This window comes from Neoarius graeffei, chromosome 21 (assembly GCF_027579695.1).
Source record: "Neoarius graeffei isolate fNeoGra1 chromosome 21, fNeoGra1.pri, whole genome shotgun sequence".
Lineage (NCBI taxonomy): Eukaryota > Metazoa > Chordata > Actinopteri > Siluriformes > Ariidae > Neoarius > Neoarius graeffei.
Genome location: NC_083589.1, coordinates 49,111,046 through 49,129,232, shown reverse-complemented (window position 1 = coordinate 49,129,232; position 18,187 = coordinate 49,111,046). Strand labels below are relative to the sequence as shown.

At 39.9% G+C, this 18,187-nt stretch overlaps 1 protein-coding gene across 2 annotated transcripts in view; it reads left to right on the top strand.

The window, feature by feature from the left end:
* The window catches only part of btbd11a (BTB (POZ) domain containing 11a), a 619,821-nt gene extending 602,435 nt beyond the window's left edge, over positions 1–17,386 (top strand). For both annotated transcript variants that reach the window (XM_060903305.1, XM_060903304.1), the window contains 6 exons: positions 2,903–3,008; positions 9,882–9,984; positions 10,151–10,232; positions 10,325–10,393; positions 10,811–10,924; positions 14,275–17,386. In XM_060903305.1, coding sequence (XP_060759288.1) covers positions 2,903–3,008; positions 9,882–9,984; positions 10,151–10,232; positions 10,325–10,393; positions 10,811–10,924; positions 14,275–14,496 — 696 coding nt within the window. In that variant the 3' untranslated portion in view covers positions 14,497–17,386. The remainder of the gene's footprint in view (positions 1–2,902; positions 3,009–9,881; positions 9,985–10,150; positions 10,233–10,324; positions 10,394–10,810; positions 10,925–14,274) is intronic.
* Positions 17,387–18,187: the final 801 nt, after the last annotated feature.

The window sequence follows — 18,187 nt, the reverse complement described above, 5'->3', positions numbered from 1 at the left end:
AAACACAAAGTATAACTCTAATGTGACACTCTAATGCTTCGATTCAAAATTAAGTAAAAAATGTACCTTGCTTCTCTGCAGTATCGAACTGTATTTGACAACGATTCACTCTCAAATGTAAACTTCCTGACATGCACACATCATTATACATTCGCTACTTCCGTAAAAGCGATAAACTAGTGCCAATGTTTGGTTGCATGGCAAGTGTAACAATTTAACCTTAGACAGGAATCCAGTCTATGAAATCTTAATACGAAGCTTGCTGCGCGACCCGACACTAGAACCAGTTAAGACTGGCACTAATTCTATCGCTCATGTCAACGAAGCAGGAAGTTGTATAATCGATGTTTATCAGAGTCCAGCATTCGCACATGTGGTACCGGTATGAGACAGCATTGCTCACAATTTATTTTCTGAATAAACAATCGTTTGATATTTGACTTTTGGTGAGAAATTCCTGTATAGATAAAAATTATACGGCCATATAGGTTCATTTTTGTTGAAAATCCGTATGAATTTCGGCAAAACCGTCTAACTTGACATGTATGGAAGTACGTTTATGACATTTCTCAGTTCATGCTTCATTCTCAGTCTTTTCAATGGTCAGAACGAGAAGTAAAATATCCTATAAAATAAATAACCAATATTTACTATTGGCAAGAATTTGCCTAGCCTAAGCACGTTAGCTACTGGAGTTACTAGCTAATGCTAGTTTAACCTGGCATGAGCAAAAATATCAGTCTAACTTAGTGAAGTCCTGGGGCAGTGAAGCTTTCTGATCCGCTGCAGGTTTGAATCCAAATGAGTCGAAAAAAGGTTCTTTACTCTGAGTTTTGTTTAACACAGTGCACGCTAGTGACCCCTAATGGTACAAAAATTAATAGCAGAAACCAAGACATATGTTTTTGTTACTATTCATATCACTAGTAGTTATTGAGCGTGAACCTGATTTCCTCTGAATGGTCCAGTGGAGAGTTGAGTGGATGCATGTGATGTATATGTTTTCACTGTGTTCTGTTAAAATGACATAAATCGCTCCCCGCGTCTCCTCAGTGACATAGACTCGGCCCTAGCGGAAATCTCTGGTGAGGAGCGTTGATTGAGAGGTCCCGTACAATCGAAACTCTCAGGCGAGTCGGGGAGGGGATTCCTCCACTGAGGCTGCACGCAGTGTGTTAGCATGAGCATGTACCCTACGGGAAATGATAGTGTCTTGGATTAGCACAGTGTGTTAGCGCGAGCACATAGCCTACAGGAAATGAATAGTGTGTTGGATTAGCACTAATCCAATGTTTTGGAAAATTGAAAATGTTGTCGTGGGCCCCTCTGGGGTGCCACCAATCCATGTGCAAAGTATGGAGTATGTGCGTCCAGCCATGTCGATTTGCATAGGTGAACAGACAGAGAGACAGACAGCCTTCCTTTAGCAGTATAGATAACCAGTTAACATTAGCAAATTAGCAAACATTTATGCTTCTAGGTAGGCAAAGGAAGAGCATCATTGTATATGAGTCTTTGCTTACTCCATCATATTGAAACATTTTCCTGAGGTATGGCCACGATGCTCATCCTCACGTTCCACACTGCTGTCTGGTGGTTTATCAATATTCATATGCCCACAGATACATTTAGTGTTAAATATATTGTGTCGAATGAGAAGGTCAAATGCAGATGACAAACTGGAATGATTTGTCATTGTTCATTTCTACAATCATAAACTTGAATGGCTACTTAATTGAGCACGTTCATTTGTTATATTATATACAGTCATTAGCTGGATGAGGGAAGAAATTACCTTTGAGATTTAAAAATGTACTGTGAAGGTCTAAATAAAAATTTAAGGAGTAAAAAGTACATTTGTGTCTTTAAATATTATTAGCTCATCCGGCCGACAGGCGATGAGCTTAAGCCATCATGTGTTGTCCGTCGTCCGTCTGGCATCGTTTACATTTCATGAAAATCGCTTCTTCTCTCTCAATTCTTCATCAATTTTTATTCTTTTTGGCAGGAAGGTAGGTCTGCCTGCGATGCATATGGCTTCTACCCAAATTTGCATAATTGCAATTAATAATGAAGATATTCCTAATGAGTAAGTCCTAATGAGCCGTTTCTACATAAATTGCTTCTTCTCTCTCAATTCTTCACCAATTTTGATTCTTTCTGGCATGAAGGTAGGGGTCCCTAGGGTACATATAACTGCTACCCAGATTTGATTTCTCATGGGGCCGGACGTCATTAACGGTCTCATTGTGTAATACAATTAAATATATACTTGTAATATACATGGGTATAATTATTCAATTTCAGTAGCACTCAGGTAAAGTATAAATACCCTAGAAAAATATTTACGTAAGTGCAGTAATGAAGTCCAATTATTCAATTACGGTATTTCCACCCCTGCCAGGTAATAAGTGGAATAGTTCAGCATTCTATCCGAAAGAAATTGATTTTGTGTGCGTTTCGATAGAAATTACTTTATTTCTGTATCTGAATAGGATCTCCAAGTCATTATTGTGTAATTTCCATAATTCTGACATGACCAGCATGGACGAACTGTAGCATTTGCATTTTGCTCATTTAGTTGACACTTTTATCCACCATGACTTACACCTTTAGGCAGAATATAACTAAGCACTCAAGGGACTGTTCGAGAGCCCAAAGGTGGCAGCTTAACAATGCTGGAATTTGATCTCATGCAGGATTTGATCACCTTACATCAGTAGCCCAAAGTCTTAACTACCCAGCCTTCACTATCGCTCATAGTTTAATTGAATGCTGAATGTAGCCCAATATATTTAAAGTCTCTTGAAAGTCTGCTTCAGTTTATTCATAAGGGCTTTTAAATGTTTGACATTGTACCTTTTTGTGACTCTCCTTATGTGTGCATGCCTGTAATATACAGAACGAAGTCATCAGCCAGCAACTAGCTGTAATCTTCACCCAGTGCTATGGGCCATTTCCAATCCCCAAGCTGACAGAGATCAAAAAGAAACAAACCTCACGACTGGGTAAGTAACACACTGCTGACCTACTTAAAAACTCACTCGAATATACAGTAGTGTGCAAAAGTCTCAGGTACCTTATTTTTCAGTACAACCTCAATTCTAAAAAAGTTAGGACGCTAAGTAAAATGTAAATAAAAACAGAATGCAATGATTTGCGCATCCTTTTTGACCTATATTCAATTGAATACCATACAAAAAAAAACAAGATATTTAATGTTCAAACTGATAAACTTTATTGTTTTTTGTAAATATACACTCCTTCTGAATTTGATGCCTGCAACACATTCAAAAAAAAAGTTGGCACGGGGCAACAAAGGACTGGGAAAGTTATGGAATGCTCAAAAAACACTTATTGGAAAATTCTACAGGTAAACAGGTTAATTGGTAATTGGAAAGGCTCAGTCATTCACAAGCAAGGATGGGGGAAAATTCACTACTTTGTGGAAAAACTGTCAGCAAATAGTCCAACAGTTGAAGAACAATGTTTCTCAGCATACAACTTTGAGGAATTTAAGGATTTCATATCAACAATCCATAATATCATCAAAAGATTCAGAGAATCCAGGGAAATCTCTGCATGTAAGGGACAAGGCTGAAAACCAACAATGAACCCCCATGACTTTCGATCCCTCAGGTGGCACCGCATTAAAACTGACATGATTGTACAAAGGACATTACTACATGGGCTTGGGAGCATGTTGGAAAACCGTTGTCAATAAACAATTTGTCACTGTGTCTACCATGCAAAGCGTAAATCATATATCAACAACATCCACAAATGCAGCTGAATTCTCAGGGCTTGAGCTCATCTTAGATAAACTGACACAAAGTAGAAAAGTGTGCTGTGGTCTGATGAGTCTATATTTTGATTTGGTTTTGGAAATCGTGGACATTGTGTCCTCCAGACTAAAGAGGAAAAGGACCATCCAGATTGTTCCCAGTGCAAAATTCTATTATGTGGGTGTGTTAGTTACCCATAGTATGTGTACACATCTGTACACATCTGTGAAGGCACCATTAATACTGAAAGGTACATCCAGGTTTTGGATCAACATTTGCTGCCATCTAAACAACGTCTTTTTCAGGGACGTCCCTGCGTTTTCCAGCAGATCAATGCCAACCCAAACTCTGTATGTTACAACAGCGTGGCTTTGTAATTAAAGAGTGAAGGGGCTAAACTGGCCTGCCTGCCTCCCACTGAAAATATGTGGAGCATTATGAAGTGCAAAATATGGCATCGAAGACCCCGGACTGTTGAGCAACTGAAGTTGTACATCAAGCAAGACTGGGAAAGAATTTCACTTTCAAAACTTCAACAAATAATATTCTTACTAAAACACTTACTGAGTGTTTCTAAAAGAAAAGGTGATGTAACACAGTGGTAAACATGTCTCTGTCCCAACTTTTTTTGGAATGTATTGCAGGCAAATTCATAATGAGTATATATTTTTTAAAAAGAAAGAAAACTTGATCAGTTTGAACATTAAATATCTTGTCTTTGTATCATATTCAATTGAATATCAGTCAGGTACAAATGCTATCGATTTTTATTTCACGACATCTACAGTGGTGCTTGAAAGTTTGTGAACCCTTTAGAATTTTCTATATTTCTGCATAAATATGACCTAAAACATCATCAGATTTTCACACAAGTCCTAAAAGTAGATAAAGAGAACTCAGTTAAACAAATGAGACAAAAATATTATACTTGGTCATTTATTTATTGAGGAAAATGATCCAATATTACATATCTGTGAGTGGCAAAAGTATGTGAACCTTTGCTTTCAGTATCTGGTGTGACCCCCTTGTGCAGCAATAACTGCAACTAAACGTTTGCGGTAACTGCTGATCAGTCCTGCACACTGGCTTGGAGGAATTTTAGCCCATTCCTCCATACAGAACAGCTTCAACTCTGGGATGTTGGTGGGTTTCCTCACATGAACTGCTTGCTTCAGGTCCTTCCACAACATTTCCATTGGATTAAGGTCAGGACTTTGACTTGGCCATTCCAAAACATTAATTTTATTCTTCTTTAACCATTCTTTGGTAGAACAATTGTGTGCTTAGGGTCGTTGTCTTGCTGCATGACCCACCTTCTCTTGCAATTCAGTTCATGAACAGATGTCCTGACATTTTCCTTTCGAATTAGCTGGTATAATTCAGAATTCATTGTTCCATCAATGATGGCAAGCTATCCTGGCCCTGATGCAGCAAAACAGGCACAAACCATGATACTACCACCACCATGTTTCACAGATGGGATAAGGGTCTTATGCTGGAATGCAGTGTTTTCCTTTCTCCAAACATAACGCTTCTCATTTAAACCAAAAAATTCTATTTTGGTCTCATCTGCCCACAAAACATTTTTCCAATAGCCTTCTGGCTTGTCCGCATGATGTTTAGCAAACTGCAGATGAGCAGCAATGTTCTTTTTGGAGAGCAGTGGCTTTCTCCTTTAAACCCTGCCATGTACACCATTGTTGTTCAGTGTTCTCCTGATGGTGGACTCATGAACATTAACATTAGCCAATGTGAGAGAGGCCTTCAGTTGCTTAGAAGTTACCCTGGGGTCCTTTGTGACCTTGCCGACTATTACACACCTTGCTCTTGAAGTGATCTTTGTTGGTTGACCACTCCTGGGGAGGGTAACAATGGTCTTGAATTTCCTCCATTTGTACACAATCTGTCTGACTGTGGATTGGTGGAGTCCAAACTCTTTAGAGATGATTTTGTAACCTTTTCCAGCCTGATGAACATCAACAATGCTTTTTCTGAGGTCCTCAGAAATCTCCTTTGTTCGTGCCATGATATACTTCCACAAACATGTGTTGTGAAGATCAGACTTTGATCGATCCCTGTTCTTTAAATAAAACAGGGTGCCCACTCACACCTGGCTGTCATCCCATTGATTGAAAACACCTGACTCTAATTTCACCTTCAAATTAACTGCTAATCCTAGAGGTTCACATACTTTTGCCACTCACAGATATGCAATATTGAATAATTTTCCTCAATAAATAAATGACCAAGTATAATATTTTTGTCTCATTTGTTTAACTGAGTTCTCTTTATCTACTTTTAGGACTTGTGTGAAAATCTGATGATGTTTTAGGTCATATTTATGCAGAAATATAGAAAATTCTAAAGGATTCACAAACTTTCAAGCACCACTGTACATTATCAAGTCAGTATAAAAACATTTAGATTTCCAAACATTAGTTTTCCAGCAGGGCGGCACGGTGGTGTAGTGGTTAGCGCTGTTGCCTCACAGCAAGAAGGTCTGGGTTCGAGCCCCGTGGCCGACGAGGGCCTTTCTGTGTGGAGTTTGCATGTTCTCCCTGTGTCCGCGTGGGTTTCCTCCGGGTGCTCCAGTTTCCCCCACAGTCCAAAGACATGCAGGTTAGGTTAATATCCAGGGTGTACCCCGCCTTTCGCCCGTAGTCAGCTGGGATAGGCTCCTGCGACCCTGTAGAACAGGATAAAGCGGCTACAGATAATGAGATGAGATGAGTTTTCCAGCACAAAATTTAATGTTACAGAAAAAAAAATGTTTGTATGTCAGTAAAGAAAGCAGCGTATTATGTAAGAGGCCACTTTTCAGATAAAAATACAATGAAGGCTGCTGGGTTTTGCTGCATAAATAAAAAGCGAGTGCGACAGTCAAAATCTCCAGAAGAACTGAGGCTGGTTCTGAAAGATGCTCAGTAAAACCTACAGCTCATTTCCTTATCAAACTGCACTCATTGTACCTGAGACTACTCTTTTTTTAAAGCAAATATTGGGTCGTCTCACACCAAGCATTGATTTGCTTTCATTTATTACAATTTACTGCTCTGTATAGTATTTTTGTAACATAGAAACATTTAACAATTTCATTATTTTTGAAGGCATCTTTGCTGTACAGCATTTCTTGGCATGCGGTGCCTAAGACTTTTGCACAATACTTTTGATTTGCTTTGTTCAGTTGCAGTTGAAAAATCTGCTTGTGCTTTCCATAAATGTGTCTATTTCACCTAGACACGGGTGTCAGTGACTATGCATTATAGAATAGTGTAGAGAAATACAGTCAGTTCCAGAATTATTGAGATCTTGGTAAAAGTTTTTTAAAGGAAAAATATCAACTTACTGTACATGAGTCGTGATTCCCGGTACTGTTTATGTACGTCATGTGTTTTGTTCCATGTTCGCCATATACTGTACATGTTTATCATGTGTTTCTGCACCTTATGTCAATGTACCGCATTTCCTTTTCATTTTGAACCCTGCCTGTTTATTAGAGGTGCGTTTTTGGATTTGCCTTAATTAATGATATTATGCTGAATATCCACACTTGCATTTTCCTGACCACTTCCACATGTTACAGAAAATGTCTTTGTTGTTAATTAGGCCAATTCCACACTGAAAATAAAATACGAGTTTATTGAAGTAAATGTATTCTAAGAACATCCATCCATCCATGGAGCCTATCCCAGCTGACTATGGGCAAGAGGCGGGGTACACCCTGGACAAGTCACCAGGTCATCGCAGGGCTGACACAATTCTAAGAACATATTATAGAAATATATATTTGAACAATGGGCGGCACGGTGGTGTAGTGGTTAGCAGTGTTGGTTCACAGTAAGAAGGTTCTGGGTTCAAGCCCAGTGGCCAGCGGAGGCCTTTCTGTGTGGAGTTTGCATGTTCTCCCCGTGGGTTTCCTCCAGGTGCTCCGGTTTCCCCCACAGTCCAAAGACATGCAGGTTAGACTAATTGGTGGCTCTAAATTGACCGTAGTTGTGAATGTGAGTGTGAATGGTTGTTTGTCTCTATGTATCAGCACTGCGATGATCTCTCAGCTTGTCCAGGGTGTACCCCGCCTCTCGCCCATAGTCAGCTGGGATAGGCTCCAGCTTGCCCTCGACCCTGCACAGGATAAGTGGTTATGGATAATGGATGGATGGATGGATGGATGGATGGATATTTTAACAACAGCCCATGTCAAAATTCTTGCCACTGCTGCATTTAGTACTTTGTTCAAAATGAGTCTGTGATGCCATTTATCCTGATTAGGCTCCCAGTGACTTTGGAGTTAAAAATATTCCCACAAAATGACCAGTGTTAATTAGGTCTTTTCTGTATAACCATCCTTTTTTTTTTACACCAAACCTTGAGTACATCTTGGCAAAACAAAGCTCTATTTTTGTCTCATCTGAAAACAAAACCCCTTTCCAGTCAAAGTTCTAGTACCATCTAGCAAATTCCATGTGCTTAGGTTTGGAAAAGAACCGGCCTTTCTTGTGGCATGCATTCCAAACAGTGCGTTGGCATCGGGGTGGCATCTAATTGTAGACTTGGAGAATTGGTGACCCAAAGAAAGCAGAGGAAATCTCCACTTGTGATCCTTGGAGAAATTGTTGCCTCTCAGAACATTCTCTTCACTAAATGGGGCAAAATACACTTGTGTCCTCTTCCAGGCACATTCATTCTCATTCTCATTCACTCAGGTTGTGTTGAGCTTCTTAATTATTGCCCTAACAGTGGGAATTTGGGTATTTTCAGACATGTAGCTTTTTTTTTTTAAATAGCCATTTATGAAGGTCACCACACTGATGTCTCATTTTATTTCTCTCTCTGTGAACGATTAAAGGAATTTGATCTCTTTTTATACCCCAGTGAAACAGGAAGTGGATGACTGCTTAAAGGAACAATCCACCGTATTTCCATAATGAAATATGCTCTTATCTGAATTGAGACGAGCTGCTCCGTACCTATCCGAGCTTTGCGCGACCTCCCAGTCAGTCAGACGCAGTCAGACGCGCTGTCACTCCTGTTAGCAATGTAGCTAGGCTCAGCATGGCCAATGGTATTTTTTGGGGCTGTAGTTAGATGCGACCAAACTCTTCCACGTTTTTCCTGTTTACATAGGTTTATATGACCAGTGATATGAAACAAGTTCAGTTACACAAATTGAAACGTAGCGATTTTCTATTCTAAGGAAAGTCCGCACTATAATGACAGGCGTACTAACACCTTCTGCGCGCTTCGACAGCGCATTGATACGGAGCTCAGATATCAATGCGCTGCCGAAGCGCGCAGAAGGTGTTAGTACGCCTGTCATTATAGTGCGGACTTTCCATAGCATAGAAAATCGCTACGTTTCAATTTGTGTAACTGAACTTGTTTCATATCACTGGTCATATAAACCTATGTAAACAGGAAAAACGCGGAAGAGTTTGGTCGCATCTAACTACAGCCCCAAAAAATACCATTGGCCATGCTGAGCCTAGCTACATTGCTAACAGGAGTGACAGCGCGTCTGACTGCGTCTGACTGACTGGGAGGTCGCGCAAAGCTCGGAGAGGTACGGAGCAGCTCGTCTCAATTCAGATAAGAGCATATTTCATTATGGAAGTACGGTGGACTGTTCCTTTAAGGGATCCTAAACATGTAAATGAGCCTTAAATAAATAAATAAATAAATAAATGCTTGTGCTTCAGTTAGATTTTGTTCATCATAAATTCTAGGGTTCCGATATTTGCGTCTCATGGTGTATTTACATTTAAATATATGGATCGGTTGGGTTTTTTTTTTTTAAATAAATTCTGGAGCTGCCCATTTAAGCAGTCCAATCACATTTTCTTGAAACACAGAAACGGAAAACACAGAACGCACAGTAGTTTTACCATCAGAAAATGAGGAGGAGGAATCCTAAGGTGAACTGAAAGGATGTTTTTTTTCAGGTTTGGAGGAACACTACTGCCATCTATGCAGCTCATAAGAGATTACAGTACATGGGAATTGCAGTGTAACTGTCCGTAATGGTCGTGACGTTCATTGAACCTGAAAAACGGCTTTGTTTAAACGAGTTTAAATTTCGTATCCATGGTGCTTCCTTAGATCCACATTTCCTGAATAATAAAGAGATGTCAGATGTGACGTTCCTGGTGGAGGGAAAACCATTTTATGCCCACAAGGTGCTGCTCTTCACAGCATCGGCGAGGTAAGTACAGTATGTGACTGAATGAATAAAACTGGAGATTGTTGTATATCTGAATAATGAAGACTGGAATTAAAAAAGAAAGTGTAGCTTATGATTAATACTATCATTGCAACACTGAGGCCTGTTTTCATGAAAACTACTGGTTTTTGCTTTTTCCACCGTTTAGGTTTAAGTCGCTGCTCTCCAATAGGCCCGCTGCAGAGAACACATGCATTGAAATCAGTCACGTCAAGTACAACATTTTTCAGGTTGGAATGCTTTTGCGCTCACATGCAGGAAAACACTGGACTTGTAGATTGCCCTGGTGCATCACGTGCACTCAATGTTCTGTTTGTTGCAGTTGGTGATGCAGTACCTGTACTGCGGTGGCACTGAGTCACTGCACATCAGAAACACTGAAGTCATGGAGGTATTATAGAAGCATCTCTCATCCTCTCTATCACGTTACATATTATTCCTCTCCTCATCCATCCTCTGCCTCTCATCTGTCTCCTTTATTCAGTAGCTCTTATAGGGTGTGCTGTAAAATGGAATAAGTCTCAAACTATGATTTCCAGCTAACGCTAACCAAGGCACTGAATCATCTTTATTTCTCATCAAAATGATTTAAGCATCCTGAAACTATAACTATAACCATAACAGGGAGCAAAATGTACTTTGCCTAATTGTCTCCATCAATCAGATTCAGTGCACGTTTCATAGCCATTGCTATAATTGTTCCTTCACTGTTAATTCTACAAACCACCATATTACTCAGTTTTACTGTCCATTGCTTTACATGAGCCTATAACCTCATCTCTGAGTCTTCTCTCGGTCTCTTTCGCAGCTCCTGTCTGCAGCCAAGTTCTTCCAGCTTGAGGCCCTCCAGCGACACTGTGAGATCATCTGCTCCAAGAATATCACCATAGAAACGTGCGTGGATATTTACAAACATGCCAAGGTGAGAATGCATATTTCAAAATCTTTCGCAGTCTTTCATAATCTTTTGATCACTTGCTCAAAATGTCAGCCACAGACTCTCTGATGCTCAGTATATATTAAATAGTGCATTACTTAAAGGTGTGGTGGCCTTGGACAAACATTCACAGGATTTTTTTTTTTTTTTGACATTTTCTACTACACTAAGTAACTTTAAAAACGCACATTGATAAAACTTGCTGAGTTCGTGCTGAGTTTCTCTCAAGAAGAAAAGAAATACATCACAATGGAAAAATAACTTCGTTCCGCCCGAATAAGTTCCAAATCTGTGCTCAAATCAGAATTTAAGGGAGTTGTACTCAGTAACGTACAATATGACTCGGGTAGTCAATGACATGGACAGGCTTTAATTTTCAAACAAATTTTGCATACACTGTACACACACAATCTTGCCTATAAATACCCGGGGGAAATGATGGGAAAATTGTCATTATTGAAGATGCCACGCCTAAGCCAAAATCAACGTGAACAGGCCATCGGGATGTTGCGTGCCGGAAGTACACAGACAGAGGTCGCCCGGCACTTCGGTGTTCATCATTCGACCATTTCCCGTTTGAGTCAGCGTTACAGACAGACAGGGAGCACCAGGGATCGTCCACGCCCTGGTCAGCCTCGAGTCACGACGCCAGTTCAGGATCAGCACATCAGGCTAGCTCACCTCCGTGACAGATTCCTGACACCCTCAGTCACTGCTGCTGAGACCCCTGGACGACACAGACCCAGAATCTCCAGCATGACGGTCCGAACATGGACCAACTGTCACTTTGAATTTTTTTATTGTGAATTAATTCTTGAGTTTGACAATAAATGTCCTTTATCGATGTTTCAAGATGTGTGTGCATTACATACAATATCATAAATTTCAAATATATGCATGGATCTAAAGTGTTGAATTCCATTGTGCGTTTTTAAAGTTACTTAGTATATATAGAGTCCTGGAAAGACTGTTCAGACGTTCCTGTACTGAAATGTGTTCATCACGTTTGTATATACACTGATCAGCCATAACGTTATGACCACTGAGAGGTGAAGGGAATAACATTGATTATCTCATTACAGTGGCACCTGTCAAGAGGTGGGATATACTGTATTAGGCAGCGAGAGAACAGTCCGTTCTTGAAGTTGATGTGTTGGAAGCAGGAAAAATGGGCGAACGTAAGGATCTGAGTGACTTTGAGAAGCACCAAATTGTGATGGCTAGATGACTGGGTCTGAGCATCTCCAAAATGGCACATCTTGTGGAGTGTTCCTGGTATACAGTGGTTAGTGCCTACCAAAAGTGGGCCAAGAAAGGACACCTGATGAACCGGCAACATGGGTCATGGGTGTCGAAGGCTCATTGATTCGCATGGGACACGAAGGTGAGCCCATATGGTCCAATCCCATAGAAGAGCTCCTGTAGCACAAACTGCTGAAAAATTTAATGCTGACACCTTTCTGTTTTAGCCAGCATTAACTTTTTCAGCAGTTTGTGCTACAGTGGCTCTTCTGTAGGATTGGACCATATGTGCTAGCCCCACAAGATGTGCCATTTTGGAGATGCTCAGACCCAGTCATCTAGCCATCACAATTAGGCCCTTGTCAAAGTCACTCAGATCCTTACGCTCGCCCGTTATTCCTGCTTCCAACGCATCAACTTCAAGAAGTTCTCTTGCTGCCTAATATATCCCACCCTTCGACAGGTGCCATTGTAATGAGATAATTAACAATAATTGTTAACAATTATTCCACAAAATCCAGTCGTACATGAGCTGATAGCGCCGAGTTGGCTGTAAGCCATGTACGACGAGATTGAGTGGAATAACTGTTTTGTTCTATCCACATTCACTGGATTTTGAAAAATGGAGCATTTTTATTTTTTGCAGATTCGATAAATAAAAACTTTATACAAAACGTCCAACAAAATAATTTCCACTTAACAAGCTGGTGAAATGACAGTAGCAGTTTGTGAAAAGTGCTATAATAATAATAATTCTTGAAAAATAATTTAAAAAAGATACATTCTTACCATCAAATCTTTTATTCCATATTTTCTTGCTTTTCTGTATTTTGGGGGGGGTGTTGTTTTTAAGTAGTGTTTTTCTTTCACTCTCAGTTGGTTCAGCAACACACTCTGCCATTTTGTTTTTCTCTACTCACGGTATATGAGCTGATAGCCTAGTAGTAGAGTAGCCAATCAGAGCACGCGATTGCTTGTATCCAGTGAATGTGGATAGAATAATCAGTGTTATTCCCTTCACCTGTCAGTGGTCATACTGTTATGGCTGATTGGTGTATATAACGGAGTCCAAAAGTCTGAAACCACATTGAAAATCTGGGCTTTTTTTTAATTTAAAACCAAAAATAGCCAAAGTTTTTGAATTTTGAAAATTCTACAACAAAAAAATGGAAATGTGCAACATCTTGACGTTTCAATATTCAGGATGTTGCACAGTATCTATGCCACTATTTATCTCATCTCATCTCATCTCATTATCTCTAGCCGCTTTATCCTGTCCTACAGGGTCGCAGGCAAGCTGGAGCCTATCCCAGCTGACTATGGGCGAAAGGCGGGGTACACCCTGGACAAGTCGCCAGGTCATCACAGGGCTGACACATAGACACAGACGACCATTCACACTCACATTCACACCTACGGTCAATTTAGAGTCACCAGTTAACCTAACCTGCATGTCTTTGGACTGTGGGGGAAACTGGAGCACCCGGAGGAAACCCACGCGGACACGGGGAGAACATGCAAACTCCGCACAGAAAGGCCCTCGCCGGCCGCTGGGCTCGAACCCAGAACCTTCTTGCTGTGAGGCGACAGCGCTAACCACTACACCACCGTGCCGCCGCCACTATTTATATTTAAGCAAATGTGTGATATTGAGCCACGTTAAATGCTTTGTACAAAAGGTCAGATTTTCCATGAGTCTTATCCGTTCCATTGAAACACGTGTGCAGACAACACACCGATGGATTTGATCTAAAGTGGATCATCAGGTTTTACGCAAACCCGTGGAGTCTATGCCAGCTTGAGTGCACACTTTCATAAAAGCAAAAAGGGGATGTACCAAATACTACGAAATCCTGAAATTCATGTAAATATTTCCAAAATTCTACTTTTCACTCAAGTTGTTGCTGATATCATTTTTAATGAAAACCTTTCTGTTCAATTGAAAAAGAAAGCCAAACAAAGCATTTTCACTTGTGGTCTCAGACTCAGTCTCACCTAGCACGGTTTTAGACATATTTTCATTCTTGTCAATTCTTTTTTTTTAAAACTATGAATCCTTCAATGAACTATTCTCATGCAAAATGTGTTCTCAGTTCCTGGGGGCCACAGAGCTGTCAACGTTCATCGAAGGCTACTTTCTGAAGAACATGGTGCTCCTGATTGAGCTGGAGAACTTTAAGCAGCTCCTGTACGAGATACCCGCTGAAAGCCCCGGCCCAGGCCCTTCCTACGACGTGCTCCATGATCTGGAACGAACCCTGGCCGCTCGCATCCACTCCATCCATCTCTCCTCTTCCAAGGGCTCCATTGTCTGATCGCTTGTCTGATCCAGTGCAAGATTTCACCCATTTTGGCCTGCTGTGACACTTTGGATTCATTGCAGGCTCCTTTTGATGTCGTTGGCTGATTTCTAGGATGAATGTGTGTGAGCAGTTTTGACATCCACTGATCTGTACCAAAAGGTTGCAGGTCTTTTTTTTTTTTTAATTAACTTCAGAGGCAAATGTGCCATTTCATGGGAACATTATGTGTCGTGCAAACACTTAACCAGCATTCTGACATGGAATCGCTGGGCAAAATCAGACATGTTACCACTAAAGATGTCATCTTCACTCTGCTTAAGCTCTTGTGGACACTGCAGATCAGTCAATAAGGGAAGAACCATGAACTTGGCATTTAGTCACTGCATTTCCATCACATTATCTTTCCTTGATCACTTTTCCAGCATCAGATAAGAAAATATTCAGTAAAATTTTCCCTTACACCATTTACATTCAAGATAAAGAGCACGTCAATTACAAACGCTCTAATTACAGACTTAAAAGCGAAACCATTTTAGCCAATTTGCTTTATTTAATTATAATACACCTTTTATATCAATGTGCCATTCAGAAACGATATAGAAGCAATTTATTTACAATATGACTTGTTTAGGTTTACATTATTTGTAGCAGTAGATACGGTTTAGTCTGGAAATGTGGATTAGTCCACAAATTAGTTTGCAAACAGTGTAAAAGTGGGAGGAAAAAAAAAAAAAAACACTAGCGCACACAACAGATTACAGAATGTTTGTATAGCAGGATTTTTCATTCGGCATCTCATCTTATTTAACGATAGACATGGTCTGTAGTTAAGAAGCAGTTTGTCACACTGCCCTTGCTAATTGTGCTCTTCTAGGTAACACATCGTCCTCACTGTAGGAAGTCCTGTGCTCCATGTCCCGCTTCCTTTCCACCCAGTTTTAATGACTTATGAAACCACCACTGTGCTTAGTACACTGAAAACTGAGCAGCTCATCCTTGCCTTGAGGTTGTGTAAAATCACTATTCTATTTCAATAAACTGCATGGGCCCTTTGCAGCCTTTACATTTTGTAATAAAAAAACAAACAAACAAAGGGAATTTAAAAAAAAAAAAAAACAGTGCTATCGAATGCCATCAGTATGTCATTAAAGGACGACTCTTCTTAAATTCCAAACTGTGGACGCAAAGTGTGTGGGACTCACTACCGTTCAAACGATGGCCGTTTCATGGAATGCGAATGGAAAAATATTTACAGGAAATTGCCAACACACTGGTCAATACTACTAGGACTCTACAAAGTGTACATACTGTACTGCGAATCCATGTCTGCACCTCTGCTTTGGTTATATGTGATCTCAAGCTCAAGCGTTGCTGTTTTGTGTAATTCTCTCATTGCCAAATTGCATGTCTTGTGTTTTTGTTAGGATTTTTTATTTTTTTTTAAATTCCGTTTTATTTTTGTGTCTCCTTCACTGTGGGTGTTAAACTGTCCTAGGACTGTAATACCAGCATGTGTGTACGTGTGTGTGCGCACGCACGTGCGTGTGTGTAGGCACACACTGAACCCAAAGTAACTAATGTATAGGAAAAATAATAAGGCACTTCATCCAAAGAACATCTGAAGTTACTGCTAGCATCAGAAGAAATTCAAGACGATGGTCTGTTTGTCCATTTTAGTCTTTGTTATAATTTGCACCTGTAACGGCAACCCAGTAATCCCAGTATATTGTGTATTATATACATCGAGCACATAAAATCTAATGTTGGTATGCAACGTTTAAGAAAAGGAAAATGTAGAGAGATTGAACGATGGATTGAAAATTAAGTTTTGTAATTAAGTAACATGAACAGTTTATGTATCAAGAGCTGTACATGACAGACTGGAATGTTTCGTGGGCTGAGAAGGTTGCTTAATCTTCCTGTTTCCGATGTGTAATAAGAGATTTAACAGAATTAAAAGAGTTTATACATATGTAGCTAACAAAGGGATGATATCGTGATGCAAATAATTATAAACTGTGAAGATTATTTTATTTGAAATCATAGTAGCTTTATTTTCTTACAATATATGTCATATTGTTAGACTCCTTTCAGATGTTTTGTTGTAGCTAAGACAATCGTATATTTTTCCCCCCTCTCCAACACCCTCAATTTTCAGTCAAATGTCAAGTGTTTTTCTCATGTACGTGTGCCAAAATGTATCGCAAAAGGTTCAACACAAGCAAACCCATGGACATGCAGTGATTTACAAAACGGATACGGTCAAGGAGTCCATGTTTTAACTTTTTTAATCTCTTGATGGCTTTTTGTTCATTGCTCTTGCTAGAACTGAAGTTGTGAAAGCAATATTGCACATATAATCAACTCTTAAGAAAGATATGATTTTTGTTATTGTTGCATATGCCGGATACTGGGAATGGTTGTCTTTCTAGGTCTTTATTGATTAGTGGACTAGTCCTGTAGTTCAGTACTACACTAATTACTTATTCACTGAGGACCAGTAAAAACTAGAGGCCATTGTGGTTGTTAGTGGATCCTTAAAACAAACTTCTTCAGACAAAATAATAACTTGCTCCTTGTGTCTTGGCTTTGACTTTTATCTGCTTTGGCTGCTATTAAGACATGCTTACAGACAACATGGCTCTGCGCCGTGGTTTTCTTTGATGTCTCTATTACACAAAACTTGCATGCTTTGACTGAATCTGAGGGACTTAGTTTGCTATCCTTATTTCACTTGATTGCAAAATTGTACATTGTACAAAGGATACATATATAGAAATATATCTATTAAATTTAGTGTAAATATAAGGGATGTGATTGACCATCATTGGAGAAAAAAAAAAGAATGTCACTTCTGCTACAGTGCAATTGTTCAATGACATGCGTTTGTGTACAGCCAATAAAATGATCAATATTTAACCATTCTCTATACTGTCAAGGTTTGTTTCACTGAAATAGAAAATCCAAGGGTAGATAACCCAACCCAGACCTGAACAGGCAGGATTCAGGAAAGGAAGAGGATGCGTTGATCATATTTTCACACTGAGAAACATCATCGAGCAAAGATTTGAATGGAAGTCATCATTACACATCAACTTCATTGACTTCAAGAAGGCTTTCGACACTGTGCATAGACACACCTTGTGGAAGACCCTCAAGTCCTATGGAATACCACAAAAGATGGTGACTCTTCTCTCAGTAGCTTCTACAAGGACTTTGAATGTGTGGTCATTCTTAATAACAACCCAACAGATTGGTTTGCAGTGGAGTCTGGAGTAAGACAAGGTTGCATCTTATCACCAATGCTGTTCCTTGTTGTCATCGACTGGGTGATGAAAAACACCATGAAAGACCAGACCAGAGGTATCAAGTGGACTCTGTTCTCATCACTTGAAGATCTGAACCTTGCTAATGACATTGCCCTCCTTTCCTCCAAATATGACCATATGCAAGACAAGACAAACAGACTGAACCACTATGCAAGGCAAATTGGGCTACAGATAAATACAGCCAAGACCCAAGAGATGTGTTTCAATACCACCACTGCCAGTAACATCAGCATAAAAGGGACTACCATCAAACGAGTCTGTGATTTTACATACTTGGGGTCAGTAATCAGCACAGAAGATGCAACAAAGAAAGACCTCAAGAACAGACTGGCTTTTTGTTCATTGCTCTTGCAAGAACAAGGCAAGAGCAGCAT